Genomic DNA, 21,775 nt, shown 5'->3' with positions numbered 1-21,775 from the left:
GTTCTCTTGTCATTTTTTCTAGCTGCATTTTTTGTCATCAAATTGGTGGTTTTGTCTTGGTCTGATTCAGTTATGCTTACTTGAATCTTTGTGCTGAACCACTGATGTTTCTAATACAGTTGTTGTTAAGTGCCTTTGGACTTCTGTGGACACTGACAATGTTGTCCATGTCCCATGTTAGTAGAACATTGTCATTTTTGCTTAGGATGTCTGTAAATTTACTGGCACCTGGTTGTGAACAAGAATCAAGAATATAGATGTTATATGCATGATGGCAAATATTGTACTTCTAATTCTAGTATAAATGGTATGTGTTTTCACTGTTTACACTATTACCTTGCTTCACAGCAGACATGTCAAACAGATCCTTTTTCTCTATTCGATGACACCGGGCCTTGTTTAGTTCCCAAAAATTTTGCAAAATTTTTCAGATTTCCCGTCACATCGAATCTTTAAACGTATGCATAGAGTATTAAATATAGATAAAAATAAAAACTAATTGCACAGTTTAGTCGGAATTGACGAGACGAATCTGTTGAGCCTAGTTAGTCCATGATTGAACAATATTTGTCAAATACAAACAAAATTGCTACAGTGCTCATTTTGCCAAAAATTTTGGAACTAAACAAGGCCCAAGCATCAGATGGGCTGTGTCAATTATTTTGTCTCTATTCTGTTTCTGGTTCTCAACCAGGTCCATGACAGGATCTGAATATGCTTGATAGACATTAAGCTAGTTTACAGTGTAGACTAGTTTACAGTGTAGCGTGATACTTCTGCAGCTTGCAAGCAAGTGCAATCGATATGTTATATATGAGTTCTTGTACACAAGGGTGCAGTTTGAGCTATCGGAATGGAATCCTGGAAACATGCACTTGTGTCATTTTGCCCTTCTTTATCGTTCTTATTCCACCTCATTCTGTTCGTCATTGGAGAAGGTGGCAAATGTAGGTAGCTGGTTTAAGAGTATTTTTTGTTGGAATTTTAAAAATTATAGATGATGTTTCAACTAATTGCACTATGCAAATGTCTTTACTTCGGCTAGAAATTCACACCAATAATTGCCTAAATTATTTCTTTGAGATAATAATGATGCACTTATTATGCTTTGTTTATGATATCATTCTCTTCATGCTGGATTGGTTGAAGTTCGGTGGTAGTCTCTTCCATTGTTCTTTTGTTATTAGAGCGCCAAACATCTTGTGTGCTGGATAAGACGCACTCATTGACTCAAATCATTGTCTCGTGCTTCTGGAGTTTATAATTTATATTGGCAGCTAACCTAGATTGTGGAAGCTAGTTTGTAGATTGTCGCTAGTGAAAACCCATTTGTAAAATATGAGGTGATGTTTAGATCCCCGATTAACTTCATTTCTGATCTTCATTTATGCCTATGAGCGAGTTTTGATTGAGAAATGGATACATGATCTGGTTCCAGTTCTTGCTAAGTATGCCTGTGACTCTGTGAGCCGAGTTTTGAGTGAGAAATGGATACAGGGGAGACCGAAAATTACAATCATACCAAACCTTTGTACTACCTCATCCCAAACTGAAAATTACCATTATATTAAACCTTTGTATCACATCTTTCAAACGTCCGAGACATCGCCCCATCATCCAAGCAAGGAGTGTCCCCTATACTAACATTGCGGAACTATCGACAAAATTGAAGACAAAAGTAGCTTTCAGGTGCAAAGTGAAAAGAGTCGTAAAGTGCTCGAATTTAGAATTCAATGGTAATCTCAAAACCAAGTCTCAAAACATGTGGTTCTTGGTAGAAGACAGCGACTGCAGTGGAAGAAGAAACTATGCCTGTGGGATCGCAGAGCTAACTTTACCTGCCACTGCCATGGCACTTGGTGAGGATTAGCCTGCCAAAGTCCCAAAGTGATTAGCTTAATTAGGACTGGAAATACCAGTGGTTAGTGTGTGGATCGCTGAAGTTCTATATATATTAGCCATTTGGCATTTGTTGGATGGTGGAAGGTCGCTACCAGTCTACTACAAGTCATGAGGTTGCACAAAAGAAGCAAAATCGGCCATGAACAAAGAGCCTGCAAAGGAGGCAATGAAAAATGGTGACCGGGATCTGTTCGGCTCGCTGATTTTAAGTTGATTTGTTGTGAGAGAAAAATATAATTCTATAGCTAAAAAGTATTGTTGGTAAGTTCAAGCGAGCAGGGCGTCACCTCCCTGAACTTTTGCTCGTTTGTGCGTTCACTCTAGTCACAATCAACCCGTCACAAAGTGGTTTTTAGTTGGGGCACTCAGTACCAACTTGTCTGTTCATAATTGTGCTGTCTGGAAGAGCTCGAGTACAGTAAGACAGTGACAATAGCAAGATAGTGCACACAACACAAGCTACTTTGTCCTATGGGAAACAATAAGTAGATATACAGTATTAATAAAAAACGGGATACACCTTTGGTTGCCGGAAAGCGGAATTACAGGTTCAGTTGTGAAAGACGTACATTATTTTTCCACCTACGCTAGACACTCTTTGAGCTAAACGAGTTTTGCTCACGCATTTCCTGATCAAAACTGACGAAAAAAACGGCAAAAGAGATTGAACGAAATGTAAAATACCGGAAACGGGACCTCTTAGGTTAGCAAAGCATTGAATGGAGCTGGAAATGCATGTAGAATTGTTAGTGCCAGATGTACAAGCATGGATCATCAGCTCAACCGAAGGGGAAGATGCTGATGGTCTCGGGCATTTCTTCTCAGAGGTACTGTTCGTGTATCCTCGCTCGGTTCTCTTCCCACCATAGCCTGGCATGCATCTCGCTGAACTTCTCCCGGCTGCAAGCACAAGGGCCATGTAAAAAATCGTGTATCACTGCAATCTTGTCCTGATTTTACGTTACTATTGTTATACATTGCAAGTTTATCCTAAGAGCAAGCTAGTGGAAAGAGCCCTGAAGCATCATGGGACACAAACCTGAACCGAACACGGCGAAGCTCTCTGATCCCACCAGGTAAAGCCCGGATTGTAATATATACACCAGGCTCGTCTTCCTCGACCCACTCCCTCTCCTGGTCGCTTGCATTGCTGATGGACACCGAGAGCTCACCAGACCTGTCGACCTCTTCAGGTGACGAGCTTGTCCTCATTGATGCGTCCATTGATGAGGTTTCTGTCTTGGCTCCACTGATACTTGACAGCTTTGGTGTTGATGCCAGGCCCATTGAATCACAGCATTGGTGTCCATGATGGTGGTGGTGGCCAGTACAGTAGTGGTTTGAGTGATGCTCGAGAGAATCTGATGAAGAGTAGCCCATAGCTCCACCACCTTGTCTGTGGAATGTGCGAGGTAGCCGTTCCTTGTCCAGTGGTGGTGTTACTGGGCTGTCCTCTTTGGAGCTCTATATGAAGAACAAAATGCCGTGGAACAATGTATCAGTTATAAAACAAAATATGACTGTAATTAATGATGCAGATAGAAAGAATGTTATGCAATGAACGCAGGTGGGGGGGGGGGATTCCCTTGAATTATTTAAAAACAGATAAATAAATTGAGTGGCCTCCTCACCTCATCTTCAGATTTTGGGGTAGTCGGGAGAGGGACAGTTTGATTAAACCTCTGGACATTGTAAAGTTCCATAACTTTGTCATAATTTTCAGCCCACCATCTTTGTGCTTGCCATTTGTTGAACATCTCACGGCTAACATACACCATTACATGCAAAAGAGCAGATAACCACATGGTTATTCAAAGAACTGCTACATAAATAGATATAAGCATGCATACGCATCCGCATCTGAAACTGATGCTCTCCTGTGCATCAGTTTCCACGCCTCAAACCCTGATGCATTCTGCAAAAGTAGTTGTGAATGGCCAATTTATATTTGACTCCAATAAATATAACGAGAGAAGATGCCTGAATTTACATAGTTGTCTCATCTAATCCAATCCCCTACACATGGAAGGGGGAGGGCTAGGTGAGAAAACAGCCATGACAAATTCAAAGGTGCTAGGTAAAACACGTGCAGGGGGCTCTGGTCCTCTGGAAGTAAACCGCAAGCTTGAGGGGCTAGGTGAGACAATCAATCAAAAAGTTTAGGGGCATGTGCTGCAATTTTATCTTTGACATTGATAGGAGAAGTTGATTGATTGTTCTCCCTATTCATGAAACCTAGATTTCTTCAAAATATTAAATATAAAACTGATGGAGAGCTAAATACAGTTCCCAAAACATCTGCCATCATTTAGAATGGAAAATTACAGGGTTGAAAATTCCCTATAAATTGGAGGACAAACTATGAAGCGCTAACTGACAGTAATGATCTATCATGCTCAGAGGGCAATGGGAGATGGATGTGGTTTCCATGCCCCTAGAGTCGCAACAAAAGCCCTGCAATCAACTGGGAATGGGGAGCTTGGTACAGTGCATCCTGTGACAAACATTGGCTGTCAAACCAACGTTACCAAACCTAGCCAGTGATCCACAGAACTCCACATCCAATGTCTCTCCTTCCTTCAGATCTAGAACCAATATGCTAAAAACAAGACACTTGCACTCATCTTAAGATCCAGCTTGTATTCAACTTATAAAATAAATTATATATATTGTATATAATACTCGTGGGGACCAATGAGCATAGCTGGCCATGAGGAACTCCTCTCGAGAATCTAATTATAAAATTACTGCTAAACTCAGTAGATCAATCTTAAAACGACCATTCTAAACTCAATCTGAACACTACAAATTTACAGTGAGCATATTTTTAAATATGCAGACTATCTTTTGTAGTATCCAGACTAAGTTTGAAATAGTGGTTTGTAAGATCTACTAATGACACTAACACTATTACTTCGACTAGGATATCCATCCATATAACTGGAAAACGCTGCCAAACAGCATCCAAGTTGGACAGGTCCCTTGCTAATCCGTTGTGGAGGGACCCAAACTACATGTCAATAAGACCATAAACCACCACAAACTATTTCAACAAAAAGCCAAATGGAAAAGAGTGGGAAGCAGCACATAACACTTGTCTATTCTACTTCTTCCTTTCCATTTAACTTCTTGATTGAACACATAGAAGAAATGCACGATGTGAACCTCCTGCCTGACTGCTTCCCTTGATAATGTTACTAACTCTTCCTTAGGAAAGCAGCATCTCCAGTACAACAAGTGTACATGATATGCACAGGCTAGAGCAGCACAAATGACCAAGCTGGACTTGCCCCAGTGTACTAACAGTATTAAATTCAAAACCCTTTTCCACGGTGGGCAGCCAACATGATCCTTTTAACCTCTTCATTGCATGGCTTAAATTTCTAAATCTACTGACCCTAGGACATGCATGCCGACATGTATGGACTTGGGCCAGGCGGCCGCACGTGAGAAGTTAAATGGAGCTCTGTCATAGTGTTGACAATGGAATGGGTCATCCCTCTTTCTTTTTTCTAATGCGATTGCCTTTAACAATATGCCAGGTTGTTCCTCTTGCATATTTACCAAATAGTAAATCCCTGTTATATAAGGGATTTACTATGTGGACAATGGAAGGAATTGCAAAACCAGTGTAAGATGACACGCTGCACACAGATTAGCATGTGAGATGGGTGATTATAGGGTAAACTAATGAGGTTGCATAGGAGTGAGAAGTGTAGTGGACATGCGTCGTACTTAATTCAATGAACTGGACTACTGGAGCCTCTATGTTGCTATTCCAAGGGCATGGCATGCTTTTCTTATATCCTCATCAAATCCAATCTGGATTCCACACATCTGATGGTAACCTTTTCTGACAGGAAGGTTTCACTTTCTCGCATCCGTTGTCTAAAGGTTTTATTGGGATTCAGATTGTTATTCGAAAGCTTTTGAGCTACACACAAGAAGAAAAACAGAAGAAGAAATGGAATGCTAAAATGGGACATTGGGAATTCAGCCGTTTTTATCGGAAACTAAAGCATGAGCCATCATTTAGAGAAATTTAGAAGTGGAGACAAGCCAGGTTAGCCCCAGAATTTAACAAACTTATTGTACAGTTCTCAAGGAACAGTATAGATTCTACTATTATGTTTAGCAAGTAAACCAAAGAAATTACAGTGCCAAGTATGATTCACATGGAATCATTTAAACATTTACCACAGGTCAACTGCTCAGTTTGCACCTTCAGCGACAGCTAGTTCAGAAAAAGCTAACAAAAGTAACAATTTGTTTCATCTATCTGGAAATGGTCTACCAAACTTACCACCAAGCACTGTTGTATTCACAGTGTGACACAAAAATCTCAATCAAAAGTTTGCTCAAAAGGAGAAAGCAAACAAAATCGTTTGTGATCAAGTAATGGACTTGTGAACCACGAACTGAAAATTCACCCCAAGTAGCCAGAGGAACGCACCTGAATCGAATGCGTTTCAGGTCGTTGCCACCTTGCGCCAGCGAGACGAAGGTAATGAGCACGCCGGGCTCCACCTGCGCTACCCACTCCCTGGCGTCGTCGTCCTTGCCACCACCACCACATCCGCCAGCGGCTTCCGACGCCATCTCGTCGTCCTCCTCGTCGTCGCCGGCAGGGAAGTCGGTGCGCACGCTCATGGACGGCGTGGCGTCGCCACTCGACAGGGCGGCGCCCCCGCTGCGCAGTCGCGGAGTGGAGGCCGCTGAGCTCCCGGCGCGGCGGTACGCGTAGTGGAAGCGGTCGGAGGCCGAGCCGGCGTCGGAGCCCCCGAAGACGCCGCTGCCGCCGCGGTGGTGGTACGGGTGGTGCCGCCGCGACGCCGCCGCGGAGGAGCCCGCGCAGGGCTTGCAGTGCCGGTACGCGCCCGACGCCTTGAGCGCCATGTCCTTGATCTGAACCCAGAAAAGGCCCCGTCAGTTGGCACCCCCGAAGCCCGTCCGATCTGACTCTACAGCCTCCAAACGAGGCAGGAAATGCTCAAAGCTTCAATCAAAGTCCCAAAGAAATTTGCACGGATAGACAACTCGCAAGAGCCTGAATCCCAACAAGTCTTCGCTGGATTCCAAGCTCCAAGACTCCAAGTTCATCAACAGGGTACATTGAGGGCGGAAAAAAAATCTGCTAAATTCAGACCAGAACCCCACTCCCTAGGACCAACATACTGTCCCGAGAAGGCGAGAACCCACCTGGGCGGTGAGCGCCTTGATGGCGTGCCGTGTGCTGGGCGTACCCGCGCCGCCGATGGCGCCTCCTCCGTCAACGACATCGTCGTCCTCCGGCGGCTCATGCAGTGGCGGGCCGCCGCCGGCGGCGAACTGCTGCTTGGAGCAGGCGATGCACGTGAGCATCCTACGCGGCCGCCAAGGTCAGGTCACGGACGCGCGGTGACAGTGTGCGGTGCAGAGAGCAGAACCCGAGCCGAGCAGGGGGGGAGGGCGGGCGGGCGGCGGTGCGGTTTTATAAACGGCGTGGGCGCGTGTCACGGTGGCCACGCCTGGCGCGAACACGGACACAGCCGCCCCGCCGCCTCTGATCTCGAGCTCGGGGTAACGGCATTAATGGCGGGCTAGGATCTGGCGTTGATGGCAACGGCAGGACCGCAGGAGGCGCGAGCGAGGGGGGCGAGTGGGCGTTTATTTATTTGCGGCTGCGCCTTAAATGATCGATGGCAAAGCTCACTGACACCTCTGCTGCGCTCTTCGCTCTGCGGCGGGCGGTGGGCCCCAGCGCCGCTGCCGCTGCCCCTGCCCGTGTCAGGAAGGACTTTTTTTCACTCGTGCAGCGTGCAGGTGCTCCTGCCAAGCCGTGGGGTAGGTAGGGTTCCTGCTTCCTGGAAAAGTGATGAGAAGAGAAGGCCTTGCTGCAGGGGAAGAAAGTTCAAATTTGCCGTGACTCGAGACTGTTCAAGTCGAGTGACCGCCGTCGTTCCGTCCGTCAAGACCGTTTGATGAGAGTTGCTGATTGAGGTAGGAGTAGGCAAGTAGCGCCAGCGGTAGGAGACGAACAGTGTTGCACAAAGGCCTTGTTTAGTTCAAAAAAAATTTTACAAAATTTTTCAGATTCTCTATCACATCGAATCTTTAGATGCATGCATAGAGTATTAAATATAGACGAAAATAAAAACTAATTACATAGTTTGGTCGGAATTGACGAGACGAATTTTTTGAGCTTAGTTAGTCCATGATTGGACAATATTTGTCAAATACAAACGAAAGTGCTATTTTGCAAAAAATTTTGGAACTAAACAAAGCCAAATTTGCAATTGGACGTCCTCACGTCCGGATCACAATTCCACTACAGCGGTCGTTCGTTTAAAATAAACTCAGCGAACGATTTAATTCCGACACAGTGTAGCCGACACAGTGTAGGACCATCCGCTGATTTCGTACTGACGTCACTTTTAAAAAATGAAACATTTATTTAAATTTGCTATAACTTTTAAACGGTTTATCCATTTTCAATTCTGTCTCCACCGGTGTTTTCTGCGCGACGAGACAAACAAAACTAGATCTCACTTATATATGTTTCGAAAAACTTTATTTTAGTATAATTTATCTATACTAAGTACTTATAACATATAAATTATAACTATAACTTAGTCGCACAAGTTATAGAAAAAATTATGTACATAAATTGTGTTTTATAACTTTTGTGTTTCTAAATTGTAGTATAAGTTATAAGTTAACTCTTTCCCTTGTGCGTTAATAACTTTTTATGTTTGCACTGGCATAAGCTATAAGTTTAATTTATTCTTTTGTGTTTTAATAACTTTTGTATGTACATAGGTAGTTCTATATAACTTGTCTACATAAGTTACTATGATAAGTTATTTCATATAACTTTTGTACTCAACTTATGTGTTATAAGTTAGTACATATAAATTACTACTAAAAATATTTTTTTAAAATAAATGCAATTAGAGTCTATTTTTATTCATCACGTCGCGTTCCTTTATGTTTAATAACTCTTTGTAAATAAGTTGTGTTTTGATAACTCTTGAGTTTAAGTTTTTCATATAAGTTATATGTTATAAGTTATATATTATAAGTTAGTACGCATAAATTATTATAGAAAAAAAATCTTCGAAATATATACAAGTGAGATCTAGTTTTATTCATCTTATCGCATAGAACACACTGGTGCAGACGGAATTTAAAATAAATGTACCATTCAAAAGTTATAGTAATTTAAAATAAATATTTTTTTTTGCTCTGTATATGTCAGCGCTGATATCAGCCTACAAGGAATGAGGGTGTGTGGAGCGGAGAACCCAAACGATAATGAAACACACCGCGCTGTTCAAAATAGATAAAGGTGGAATTGATTTTTTTTCTAAAAACAGAAATAAAAGTATGTCGGAAATTTGATCGCCAGGATCCATTTCAATGAACGTTCGCTATTTAGTCAGATGGCGTCCGGATGGATGATCAAGGCGGCAGGGCAAGTGTCCCAGTCCCACCCCTTTTTGTCTGCTTCCTCCTCGGCTCCGAATGAGTGACGTGACGTCGCTCTCAGCGCGGCCACTCGTCATCCCATCCAACGGCGGGCCGCCCCCCTGGCCGCCGTCAATCATGCCCGCTCCGCCTCCCCTGGCGTCCGCCCGCCCGACCGCGGACAGCCCCCATCACCCGCGCAGCGTAGGCGCGTCGTCGGAAGCCAAGGCAGCCGGCGCTCGGCTCCGATCCCGCGCCGCCGCTGCGCCTGCCATATAGCGCCACTCTCTCCGTCGGGAAGAAAAGCACGGCGCGGAACGGAACGCCTCCGCCGTACACCCTCGCGCATGAGTGGAGTGGTCGAGGAGCACGCACATGCGCGAGGGCCGGGCCGGTGGTCGATCAGTGGACACTACTGGTGGTGGTGGTGGTGGCGGCGGCAAGTGGCATCGAGCCGGAGCCGGCGGGGATGGTGGGGCTCGTGCTGTCTCCTAACCAAACTAGTAGCTCGCTTTTTCCCGTCGTGACAGCTGCTGCTAATGCCGCAACTGCTCCGCTAATCCTTTTTTTCGTCTTTAGTTAAGGTTACTTTGTCTGCATCTCGGCTTGCAGCATGATTAGTACTTGATTGAGGCGTTGGTTGCCGCTTGCCTGCCGCCTGCCGCACGCGAGCAGGGGAAGGAGGGAGAGGGGGAACGCGCGATCCGTTTCGTTGAGTCCGGAGAACGAGATGGAGGTTTGGTGGACGATGAAGCCACAGCCTGGCCCAGCGCCATTTCTTTCTTTCTTTCGAGTGGAGGCCCAGCGTCATTTCAGAAGCACGAGCACGAGGCAGTCGAGGTAAAGGCCCATCGTCTTGAGCCTTTTGCGGCGCCCTGTCGCCTTTTTTTTTCTTTTCTTGCTGGGCCTTATTACGGAAGACGACAAAAGCGTGGTCTGGACTCGCTGGACCGGACATGGGCAAGATGGCTGCCTGGTAGAGGACATGGCCAACGGTGTAGCATATGGCCGACAGAGGGAGGATACATGCGGTATAGGAGGACGACGCGGCGGCGACGTCATAGGAGTCAGGATGAAACTGTTGGCCGGTAAAAATGCTTGACGGCCTTTTTTTTATTTTGGAAAGTCAAAATAGCAAATTCTTGAAGAATATCTTTTTTTACTTGATATATTATTTTAGGAGTTAGCAAAATACAAGATTTATCAAGTAAAAGATAGTAAACTCTTGGAGATGCTCGACAATTACAAAACTCGGATCTGCATTGACACAATGTTGTACGAATCTTGAAGCAATATTAAATGATCTCGTCGTCGTCGGGCGCATGCTTTTCAAAAAAAATTGCTAAATGAGATCATATCAATGTACGCCACGCAAAGTGATATTAATATACTATGGACCAATGCGACCGTGGCCTTGTTTAGTTCACCCCGAAAACCAAAAAGTTTTCAAGATTCCCCGTCACATCGAATCTTTCAACACATGCATGAAACATTAAATATAGATGACAATAAAAACTAATTGCACAGTTTACCTGGAAATCGCGAGACAAATCTTTTGATCCTAGTTAGTCCATAATTGGACAATATTTGCCACAAACAAACGAAAGTGCTACAGTACCGAAATCCGAAAACTTTTCGGAACTAAACAAGGCACGTGTCTACTTTCTAGGCTCCTATAGTGGCATATATAGTGTATATTTTTTTCACTTGTTCTTAACATTGGAGTTATTATTATTAACTATAGTTAAGATTTTGTTTTGTTCATCCCAAAAACCAAAAAGTTTTTAAGATTCTCTGTCACATCGAAACTTGCAGCACATGCATGAATCATTAAATATAGACGAAACTAAAAATTAATTACACAATTTAGCTGTAAATTGTGAGACGAATCTTTTGATTCTAATTAGTCCATGATTAGATAATATTTATCACAAACAAATGAAAGTGCTACAATAGCGAAATCCAAAAAAAAAATCGCATCCAAAGAAGGCCTAAGTCTCAAGATTCAAGGGTGTCGTTTGGTTGAATTGGAAGGGACGATCTCACGCTCTCGGAGGGTGTCTGTGTCTTGCTTGCAGTACAACCTAAGCTGGACGTGTCCTACTACTCGTACAACGTATGACTGAGGTGCAAGCGCAGCTTTCCAGAACTTCACTAAGGTCTTATTTAGATCCAATTTTTTTAACTTTATTAATATAGCACTTTTATTTGTATTTAATAATTATTATTCAAATATAGACTAAGTAGATTCAAAAAAATCGTCTCATAAATTACAGATAAACTGTATAATTAATTATTTTTATCTATATTTAATGTTATATGTATGTATCGTAAGATTTAATATATTGTTTACTTCTAAAAAATTTTACAAAATATGAATAGTAGCATTTTCGTTTGTATTTGACAAATATTATCCAATTATGGACTAACTAGGCTCAAAAGATTTGTCTCGTTAATTTCGATCAAACTGTACAATTAGTTTTTATTTTCATCTATATTTAATACTTCATGCATACGTCTAAAGATTCGATATGACGGGAAATTTGAAAAATTTTGTAAAATTTTTGGGGAACTAAACAAGGCCATGAAATCTTGAAAAGGTTTTGGAAAATGGATGGACTCTCGAGGTGTCCTGCCCTCACATCACATGGTCATGGGCGTCCATGTGCTGGACTGGACGTGAACAGAACGTGGTGGCTGATACGGGCTCGCATCCGGATTCTTTAACCGTACTGTCGTGCGCTGCGATCTCAATCAGCGCTCAGCCGGCCACCCAATAGATATATATACATAGGGCCTTGTTTAATTGCGAAAAGATTTCGGAATTTTGTACTTATTTGTGATAAATATTATTTAATTATTAACTATCTAGGTTTAAAAGATTCGTCTCGTAAATTACAGACAAACTGTGCAATTAGTTTTGTTTTCTTCTATATTTAGTGTTTCATGTATGTGCCACAAGATTTGATGTGACGGAGAATCTTGAAAAGTTTTTGAATTTCGGGGTGAAGTAAACAAGGCCATAGTGGATTTATTCCGGACAGTTGTGTCACGACCCGTGTTTGTTTGTTCGATAAAATACGTTTACATCGCCTTATTATGCCAGTGATACGAATAGCATTGATCCGTGCTGCACCAAGCCCACTTTCTCCAATGCGACACCTAACAGCCTTTTCTTTTGTGAGAGAAACATCTAACGGCTTTTCCCTTGTCGACCATGTCGCAGCAACAATTTCGACGATCTCAAGGTTGAGCCACGAGTTCTGATTAGTGAACCTCTCACGTCCAAAATTGCAAGTTTTAACTTTTATAAGGGCATCCTTGAAGGACCGACAAAGACGACAAGAAGAGAGTGAATGAAAGTCAATCCAAAATTTCTTTCGGAATGACGTCCCAAACTACTAGTAGGATAATAGTGCTGGCACCATCTAACATGGTTAGTGAAGACAACAGTCAAATATGGTATTAGATCAGTCTCAATGCATAGTTTTATGACACAGTTATCAATACTATAAACTAGATAACCGAGCTACATGAGTTTTATGGGGATGAAATTCCTCTCTCATCTTATGAAACTCCTTCATTTAATGACCCTGTCAAGTCAACAATTTTGCTTATGTGGCACCCTATTTAATATGTATGACCAGGCACAGTCTCAATGCATAGTTTTATGACACAGTTATCAATACTATAAACTAGATAACCGAGCTACATGAGTTTTATGGGGATGAAATTCCTCTCTCATCTTATGAAACTCCTTCATTTAATGACCCTGTCAAGTCAACAATTTTGCTTATGTGGCACCCTATTTAATATGTATGACCAGGCACGTAGCCAGCGGTGGGGCTAGGGGGGCTCCAGCCCCCCCTACCGCTGCTGGCCTAGTGAAATTTTTAGTGTTTTTCTTCTAATTTTAGACATAAATTTATAAAATAGGGTGGGCTGAGAACTTTATTTTTTAGATATATTTTGTGAATTTCATTATTGGTCTATATTTTTAATCTAAGACTACTTTAAACTAACATATTTTTTTATTACGAGGGATAATAGTAGAGCTAAGTCGATGTAGAATTTTTGTTCAGCCCCCCCTAAATTTTTTTCTGGCTTCGTCCCTGTGTATGACACTTTCATGAAACACAGAATGAGACTAGCCTTAGAGGCGAGAAAGCTCGAGTATCATGCCCAACAATTATGAAGATGTTGAAGCACGTTCATTTGATTAGTGGTGACGGTAGATTAATGTGCCGTATCTCACAACGATGACATCACAAAACTATGAGAAGGGTGGTATGCGGAACAAGGAGAGGCAAGTGATTCTCGTTAGGTACTTCCTCCATTTCATATTACAAGACATTCTAAAAATCTTAGAGAGTTAAAACATCTAAAATTTAACTAAAAATATAAAAAATAAAAATTTATGACATAAAATAGATATAATATAAAAATAAAATTAATAAAAAATCTAATAATATTTAGTTTATATAATAAATATTATTTTTTATCATATAATTTTTGTTAAATTTGAGATGTTTTAATTTTTTAAAATTATAATGTCTTATATTTTAGAACGGAAGGAGTAGTGTCGATGAAGACAAGACAACACTAGAGGCCATAGGCACAAAGATAGAGGAGTAATATAGGTTGGGGAGCTTATTTATCATTCGACTTAGGCCTTATTAACTTATTTAGTTCACTTCAAGAATAAAAAACTTTTTAAGATTCTACGTTACATCAAATCTACGGCACATGTATAAAATATTAAATATAGATAAAAATAAAAACTAATTGTACAGTTTGTCTATAAATCATGAAATGAATCTTTTAAACCTAGTTAGTTTATAATTGAATAATAATTATCAAATAAAAATAAAAATAGTACCATACCCAAAACCAAAAAAAAAAATAAAACTAAACAAGACTTTATTTAAAGAGAACCTAAATGTGCAGATATGCTTTGTCGACATAGAGGAAGTGCATTTTAGTACAGAAACCATTTTTTAACGAACAAAGGCATATTTTGTATCCATTCAATTGTGAGGAAGAGAAAGGAACCTTTTTTTCTCGTTCAAAAAAAGAGAACCTTTTCTTTCGTCCAAAAAGAAAATAGAGAACCTCTTCATTGATGAGAAATGAACGTTTCAGCGGTACGCTGGTCGAATCACAATTATGGTGGTAACCGACATGGGCCCCTCGCCACCGCCGTCTGGCTGCCAGTCTGGCCCCACGAGGAGTTGGACCCATCCATCCCTGCCGTCAGTCGAGCCAGCTACCTCGCAGCACCCCACACCTCGCCTCCACCGCATTCCATGAACGGAGTTCTCCTGCACCTGCCGTTGCTGATCCCACTAAGCCCCACAGACCAGAGGCACATCCAGTCAAGTCAAGCGGTATACCCGCCTACGTGCACCGGGCGCACGGGAGCGGTCGCTGTGGACCTGTGGCGCTGGCGCGGCGGTGCCCCGTGCCCCAGCCTCTTCTCCCCGTCTCGCGCGACCTCACAAGCGCGAACCCCGCGAAGCCGCCAAGCCACGACGGAACTGCCCCCCTCGACCTCGACCTGCCCGCCTCGCGTCCTCCGACGCCTAGGGTTTTCTACCGGGCGCCGCTGCCGGGGATGCAGGTGGGCCCGCGCAGGTAGCCCGGCCGCCTTCGGACCCACCGCCGCCGCCGCGCGCCATGTCGCTCCTGCGGCGGCGGAAGCAGCCGCAGCCGCCGCCGCCGCCCTCGGACGGCGACGGGTCCGACCACGACGACAGCGACAAGGGGAAGAAGCCGTCCTCGTCCTCGTCCTCCGCGCCGCCGTCCAAGGAGGCCACGAGGCGGACCAAGGCCAAGTGGTCGTGCGTGGACAGCTGCTGCTGGCTGGTCGGGTGCGTGTGCTCCGCCTGGTGGCTGCTGCTCTTTCTCTACAACGCGATGCCGGCCTCGTTCCCGCAGTATGTCACGGAGGCCATCACGGGGCCGCTCCCGGACCCTCCCGGGGTCAAGCTGCAGAAGGAGGGGCTCCGTGTTAAGCACCCCGTCGTCTTCGTCCCCGGCATCGTCACCGGAGGGCTCGAGCTATGGGAGGGCCACCAGTGCGCCGAGGGGCTCTTCCGCAAGCGGCTATGGGGCGGCACATTTGGTGACGTATACAAGAGGTGCTTTTCTCCTTCTTTTCTTCTTTTTTGCTGTTTTTGTTTCCGTAATTACAGTAGTCCTCGTGAATTTAATCATATATAAGTAACATAGCACTGGAGTTTTGTATGGTTTATGAGAGTTTATTTAGTTTCGGTTGGTTGGACGTCAATTGAATGTTTGTTGTCTAGTACATCACTTGTTCTTTAAGTTTACTTTTTGGTCGTTGATGTTGTCTTTAGAAAGTACAGGTTAAATGTTTTGCTAATGTTACTCGGAGTAGTCCAATGTTACTCTATTTTGCACCTTGTATTGATTTGCCAATGTTACTGATAGTCAATCAGCATGGTATTTTATATATTTTTGTTTAAGGATTTAATTCCTTTGAGACTTTGAGTTGCCTTTAAGGAACTTCTTTTGAGAGCCGTGGAGCTATCTCACTGACAAGGTTCTCATTGGGATCTCAGCAATGATAATTCCTCTATGATTTATCTTTTTTGTTCATGTGCAAGGGTCCAAAATTTCTGTGTGTTTTCAATTTGCCTTGTACTTGGTGAGTAGGTTGGCTGTCTCTTTTAGTTATGTGGCTTCTCAAGTTCAGCACTGGGGTCTTGTGAAACTATAAAGCACCGACACTTTTCTTGTACTATTTCTCTCTCATCCTTACTTGGTTTAGGTGATGGGAACTGTTTTTGTGTCCTGAAGAAGAGGAATTATTTTCCTAAATCATGTAGTTTCTAAACTTTCAGAAGAAAACTGCATTTTGCATGAAAAGCAGGAGCTTTTTGTGTGGTATTAAGCATGCCAAGCAAAGTTTCAGAAAGAATTTGGTCCCCTCTAGCAGTTGTATCATTCAGGTATTGCTTTTCTAGAAAGGTCCATGTTGCCTGCCATGTACTTTCTGACAAGAGTACTAACCAGAATTTTGACCAACACGCCTGCTGGTCTTCCTTATTAGCCTTGTGCCGGTGAGCTATCCATGTATACTACAGGGAAAAAGAAATGCCTTACATTTTGTCTTAACAGTTACTGTAATTATTTCTGCTAAAATTTTGGCTGGATGATTGTTTTCGGTTGCAAATATTTGGATTCTGTCATTCTGAAATCTGAAGTGCATTAAGCCTCATTGGACCTAACATTATTTTAGGTACCAGGAAAATTAGGTATTGCAGTTTCATATTTTTTTTCCTTCGTCAGTTGAGATCCAATTTACTATGCACATCATGAAGAACATTAAATTAATGAATCTCCCGCTTCACTTGTTCATTTGCTGTCCTACGAAATACGAGGACAGGTTATCAGGTTCCACATCCCATTTTGAGGACATATTTTAACATTACATCTTTATCAAATCAATTGTGGTGAACTGTGAACATATGTGCTTGTTATGCATCATATGAGCACCTATTGTATCTGCACTCTTCCCCTAGTAGTAAGGTTGACAATACTCAGATGAAACATAATAAACATATTATGCCATAGCAGCTATGCACTTTTTCTTTGGCTACTACTTTCTCTTTCTGATCAAATATTCGTTTTGTTTCAGACCTCTATGCTGGGTTGAACATATGTCTTTGGACAACGAAACAGGATTAGACAAACCTGGAATAAGGGTTAGGCCAGTCACAGGCCTTGTTGCAGCAGACTATTTCGTTCCTGGATATTTTGTTTGGGCTGTCTTAATTGCCAATTTAGCTCGTATTGGATATGAAGAAAAGACCATGTACATGGCTGCATATGATTGGAGGTTATCTTTCCAGAACACTGAGGTACCCTTCTTTGATGGCATTATACCAGTAAATTTAGTCAGAAATCACCATGGATTGGCTATTTGGTTCTGAACTTTTAATTCTGATGCTTGGTGATAGTTCCCACTGTGTAAATGGTTCTGGTATAGAATGCATTGCCATATTTGTAATGCAGATTACTATATGCAGGTTCGTGATCAAACTTTGAGCAGAATAAAGAGCAACATTGAACTCATGGTAGCAACAAATGGTGGAAATAGGGTGGTAGTGATCCCGCACTCCATGGGGGTCCTCTATTTTCTGCATTTTATGAAATGGGTTGAAGCACCTCCTCCCATGGGAGGCGGCGGCGGTCCAAACTGGTGTGAGAAGCATATTAAAGCTGTAATGAATATTGGTGGACCTTTCTTAGGAGTTCCCAAGGCAGTTGCTGGGCTTTTCTCATCTGAAGCCAAAGATGTTGCCGTTGCTAGGTAACTAAAATAAGACTTTGCTAGTTTAGTAGGTATTTTCATGTTACCGGTGTGAAGTTTACTAGGCGATGCCTACTTAGATAATATTGTTTCACAATGTTGTTCTTTATAAAATTGCATCCGAAATGTTCCACTCTTTGTCTATACTAGTTAGCATACATCATTCTATATTAGCTGATAATACCTTTTGCTCTTTAATATTCTATGATTTCTAGAAATGCATGTTTTTTTGCATGTATGCAACTATTCTGGTTCAGCTGCATGAGACAATTATTTCATTTGTTAAAGCAAGGGAGTAACAGAAAAATGGAATATTATCCTTGAAGTTGTAAAGATCCTATATTCTTAAAAAAGAAAACAAGCATTAAACACCATATTTTGAATGGACAGAGTAACTTCTGAATTCAAGATGTCACAACAATAATGCAATCATTAATTCCTAAAACAAGCATAATCACTAACACAAATCTAAGCATTTCTCTGTGATCTATCGTTAATTCCCTAAATTGGGCAGTAATACGTTCACATGGGTAAATTGGAGCTATGTTGGTGGTGTCATTTATCCTAAAATGGTACAGAAGTTTTCTTCGTGCGCTTTGTCATCCCATGAGTCATAATGTCCATATGTGAGCTTAAATGAGTCCAGACATTGTTTAGAATGTGGTTGTCCAGGTGTACCAATGTGAATGCAGTACCAATGTGAATGCATTTGAATTATATTTTCTGATTTTGTTCAAACATGAACTTGGAGCTGCTGGATGACATTCTATCCTGATTTTCTTATAGTTATTTGTCCAAAGAAAATTGCTCTCTGGCAAGAGTAAGAAAATTAGTTCCCCACTAAGTTTTGTTGTTTATGTACAGAGCTATTGCTCCTGATGTTCTGGACTCCGATTTTCTTGGGCTCCAAACTTTGCGCCATTTGATGCGTATGACCCGAACATGGGATTCGACAATGTCAATGATTCCTAAAGGTGGTGATACAATTTGGGGAAATCTGGATTGGTCTCCAGAAGATGGCCTTGAATGTAAAGCTAAGAAGCACAAAACCAATGATACCGAGGTTTCTAAGGATAGCAATGGGGAAAATGTCGAAGTTCAACCTGAGCCTATTAACTATGGAAGGCTGGTATCCTTTGGTAAAGATGTAGCGGAAGCACCTTCTTCAGAGATTGAGCAGATAGAATTTCGTGTGAGTGTTCAGAAGCTTATTAACATGTTTTTGCCTGTTTCCTTGGGTGTGGTTTTTTTCCTTATTGCCTTTTACAATTTGGCTTATCTGATCTGTTTCGGATATTTTCTTGTCTAGTATGCATTTGTTTCCATATGTTTATAAACTTGGAGATAACGTTGTCAGTTGTGCTAGTTTGAATCATCTTGAAAGACCTATTTTAGTTGCAGTAGTGAGTTATTAACAACCAGGACTTAGTGTGGTTTAAAGTTAGTACTAAACACTCACTAAACACTTTTACTGAGACCATTGAAGCAATACTAGGTTTGCCTTCTGTTTGTTGCTCGACATCAGTATATATTGTGGCCTCATAAGGTGTATATTTTGGACAAATTTATGAAAATGGACTATAAGCTGCATATGATGTATTTTTAATATTGGAGCAAAACTGTGCTTTGATCATTTCAGGATGCTGTTAAAGGTAATAGTATTGCCCATTCAAATACTTCATGCCGGGAGATCTGGACAGAATATCATGAATTAGGATGGGGTGGAATAAAGGCAGTTGAGGACTACAAAGTTTACACTGCTAGTTCTGTTATAGACCTCCTTCACTTCGTTGCTCCAAGGATGATGCAGCGTGGAAATGTCCACTTCTCATATGGAATTGCTGATAACTTGGATGATCCGAAATACCAACATTACAAATATTGGTCAAACCCCTTGGAAACAAAGTATGAGTTCTTTGCCAACGTTCCTATTCTATATGTTATAATAGCTATTCTCAGGCTATTTATGTTTCCATTATTCTAGTATTATAACATATGATCATTTCATCTTCAGGCTACCGAATGCTCCTGACATGGAAATATTTTCGATGTACGGAGTAGGCATTCCTACCGAAAGGGCATATGTCTATAAGGTTGCCCCGCAGGCAGAGTGTAATATACCTTTCCGGATTGACTCCTCGGCTGAAGGTGGGGAGGAAAATAGCTGCTTGAAAGGGGGTGTTTACTTAGCTGATGGTGATGAAACTGTTCCAGTTCTTAGTGCGGGCTACATGTGTGCAAAAGGATGGCGTGGCAAAACTCGTTTCAACCCTGCCGGCAGCAAGACTTACGTGAGAGAATACAGCCATTCACCACCCTCGACTCTCCTGGAAGGCAGGGGCACTCAGAGCGGTGCACATGTTGATATAATGGGGAACTTTGCTCTGATTGAGGACATCATCAGAATAGCTGCTGGGGCAACCGGTGAGGAAATTGGTGGCGACCAGGTTTATTCAGATATATTCAAATGGTCAGAGAAGATCAAATTGAAATTGTAACCCATGGGAAGTTAAAGAAGCGCCAACTCATTGATTGCGTTCCAAAGTGATTGCCTGAGTGCAACTCTGTGGATTTTGCTTATATAAATATTGTAATTTTTCACACTTCATTCGTCCCTTTCGCAAATTTACATTGACAGGACGCTGATGCGATGTTGTACCACTATTTGGGAAACGTACGGCATTGTATATTAAAATGTACAGGTGTAAGTTACATTTGCTAGCTGAAATCATGTAGCCCTTTTCTTTATGGTTAAAGTTCTTATGTATTTGCTTGGTTAATTCCCACCCACCGCTGGCGACGGGAATTTCAGATTGGGAAGGGACTCCCGGACGATGAAGGTATTTCTAATTCTATACTTCGCATTTCTTGCAACAATCGAAAAAACTTTGTAATATAGATTAGTCACAGGCACTTCTAGGCTTGATTTTTTATTGGCGGCTTGTGACTCTGTTTGGTTGCGTGGTCTAGGCTTTAGCTAGGCTTCCATAATACAACTTAGACTTGTATGGCCTGGTAGTCAGGCTTCTACAAGCTCATTCCATACCAATTTGGATGGCTTACTGGAAATGCCTGATTTGGGCGTTCTCGCGGAGCCTGGCTTGTCCAGGGGCGAGTGACGGTTCCCGTTACCTTCGGTCTTCTTCTCTCCCTTCGACTTTGGTGCTCCTCCTCTAGAAGACCCGGCCGGCGAGTCCTCCACCGCATCGGCCGGCGAGCCCTCCTCCTCCTCCACCCCACCGGCCAACGAGCCTCCTCCTCCTTCCCCCATCGCACTGAGCGGCGAGCTCTAGATCTGGCCTGCGCCTGGGACTTCGACGGTCGTGCCTGGAACAAGGTGTCAGGAGGGACACCACGCCGTCGTCAGAGTTCGTCAAGCGGTCGGTGGGAGAAACTCCGACAGCGGACTCTGAATCCCTCCTTCCAAGCCGACAATCCCCACTAGACTCAAACGACCGCCCCCACCTCCAAATCCACGCTCGTCTGCAGCTCCGCCAGCACGTGGCGACGCTTGCAACCAGCTCCACAAGACCCTACTTGCACGGGAGGAACGACGTCGACTTGTCGACGACCCTGGATCCGCTCCTCCAGCAGCGCTCGGGGGACGCCTGCCGAGGTGATCCTGTTAGCGGCGGCGGCGAAACCCCAGGGGACCACAGACAGTAGGTCTCCGCCGGCACACCGTCGAGCTCGGCGTCGGTGTTGTCGCACCACGGCTCCTCCAGGAGGAGCCGCCCGAGCGGCACCCGCACGGTGGTCGTGCTAGCGCCGTCGGGGTCCTCCTCTTCCTCCACGTCCTGTTGCTGTTGCTGCTCCTTCGGCGGCAACCATCGTGGGTGGCCGAAGACGGGTACATGGGGCTGCCGATCCGGGCATCTGGGAAGGCGCCATTGGCGTCCTGCACGCGCGGGGATGCCGTGGTGGTGGTCGCTTTCGGTGTTGGGCATGGCGGCCAGCTTAGCTGGGCCGTCGTGGTCTGGTGGAGCAGAGCTCGTCGTGCGCCGCACGGAAATCTGTAGCATCGGTAGCCATGGTTGGAGGCAGAGCTCTTCTGCAGCATCGGCGAGGCAGAGCATCACTCACCAACTG

General features: G+C 43.2%; 2 protein-coding genes across 2 annotated transcripts; one reads left to right on the top strand and one right to left on the bottom strand.

The window, feature by feature from the left end:
- On the bottom strand, nt 2,349-7,564 carry LOC8062755 (protein Brevis radix-like 1). The gene is made up of 5 exons (XM_002460243.2): nt 7,102-7,564; nt 6,356-6,807; nt 3,534-3,666; nt 2,942-3,366; nt 2,349-2,802 (listed from the first exon to the last, which is right to left on the bottom strand). Exons 1-5 carry the CDS (start codon nt 7,261-7,263, stop codon nt 2,724-2,726), a joined length of 1,251 nt encoding a protein of 416 aa, XP_002460288.1. The 5' UTR covers nt 7,264-7,564; the 3' UTR covers nt 2,349-2,723.
- LOC8081010 (phospholipid:diacylglycerol acyltransferase 1) lies at nt 15,025-20,453 on the top strand. Its single transcript, XM_002462417.2, has 6 exons — nt 15,025-15,488; nt 17,012-17,234; nt 17,403-17,686; nt 18,551-18,878; nt 19,326-19,591; nt 19,701-20,453. Exons 1-6 carry the CDS (start codon nt 15,025-15,027, stop codon nt 20,182-20,184), a joined length of 2,049 nt encoding a protein of 682 aa, XP_002462462.1. The 3' UTR covers nt 20,185-20,453.

The sequence above is a fragment of the Sorghum bicolor genome, chromosome 2 (assembly GCF_000003195.3).
Source record: "Sorghum bicolor cultivar BTx623 chromosome 2, Sorghum_bicolor_NCBIv3, whole genome shotgun sequence".
Classification (NCBI taxonomy): domain Eukaryota; kingdom Viridiplantae; phylum Streptophyta; class Magnoliopsida; order Poales; family Poaceae; genus Sorghum; species Sorghum bicolor.
Note: the sequence above shows the minus strand (reverse complement) of the source record. Positions and strands in the feature narration are given on the sequence as shown.

Bases quoted from the DNA above. Each gene is read 5' to 3' on its own strand.
- LOC8062755 (XM_002460243.2), bottom strand. From the start codon at position 7,263: ATGCTCACGTGCATCGCCTGCTCCAAGCAGCAGTTCGCCGCCGGCGGC. The intron at 3,367-3,533 runs GTGAGGAGGCCA...TTCTTCATATAG, and splicing joins CCCCAAAATCTGAAGATGAG to AGCTCCAAAGAGGACAGCCC. The intron at 2,803-2,941 runs GTTTGTGTCCCA...TTGTGCTTGCAG, and splicing joins CTTCGCCGTGTTCGGTTCAG to CCGGGAGAAGTTCAGCGAGA.
- LOC8081010 (XM_002462417.2), top strand. From the start codon at position 15,025: ATGTCGCTCCTGCGGCGGCGGAAGCAGCCGCAGCCGCCGCCGCCGCCC. The intron at 17,687-18,550 runs GTAACTAAAATA...GTTTATGTACAG, and splicing joins AAAGATGTTGCCGTTGCTAG to AGCTATTGCTCCTGATGTTC. The intron at 19,592-19,700 runs GTATGAGTTCTT...TTTCATCTTCAG, and splicing joins TCAAACCCCTTGGAAACAAA to GCTACCGAATGCTCCTGACA.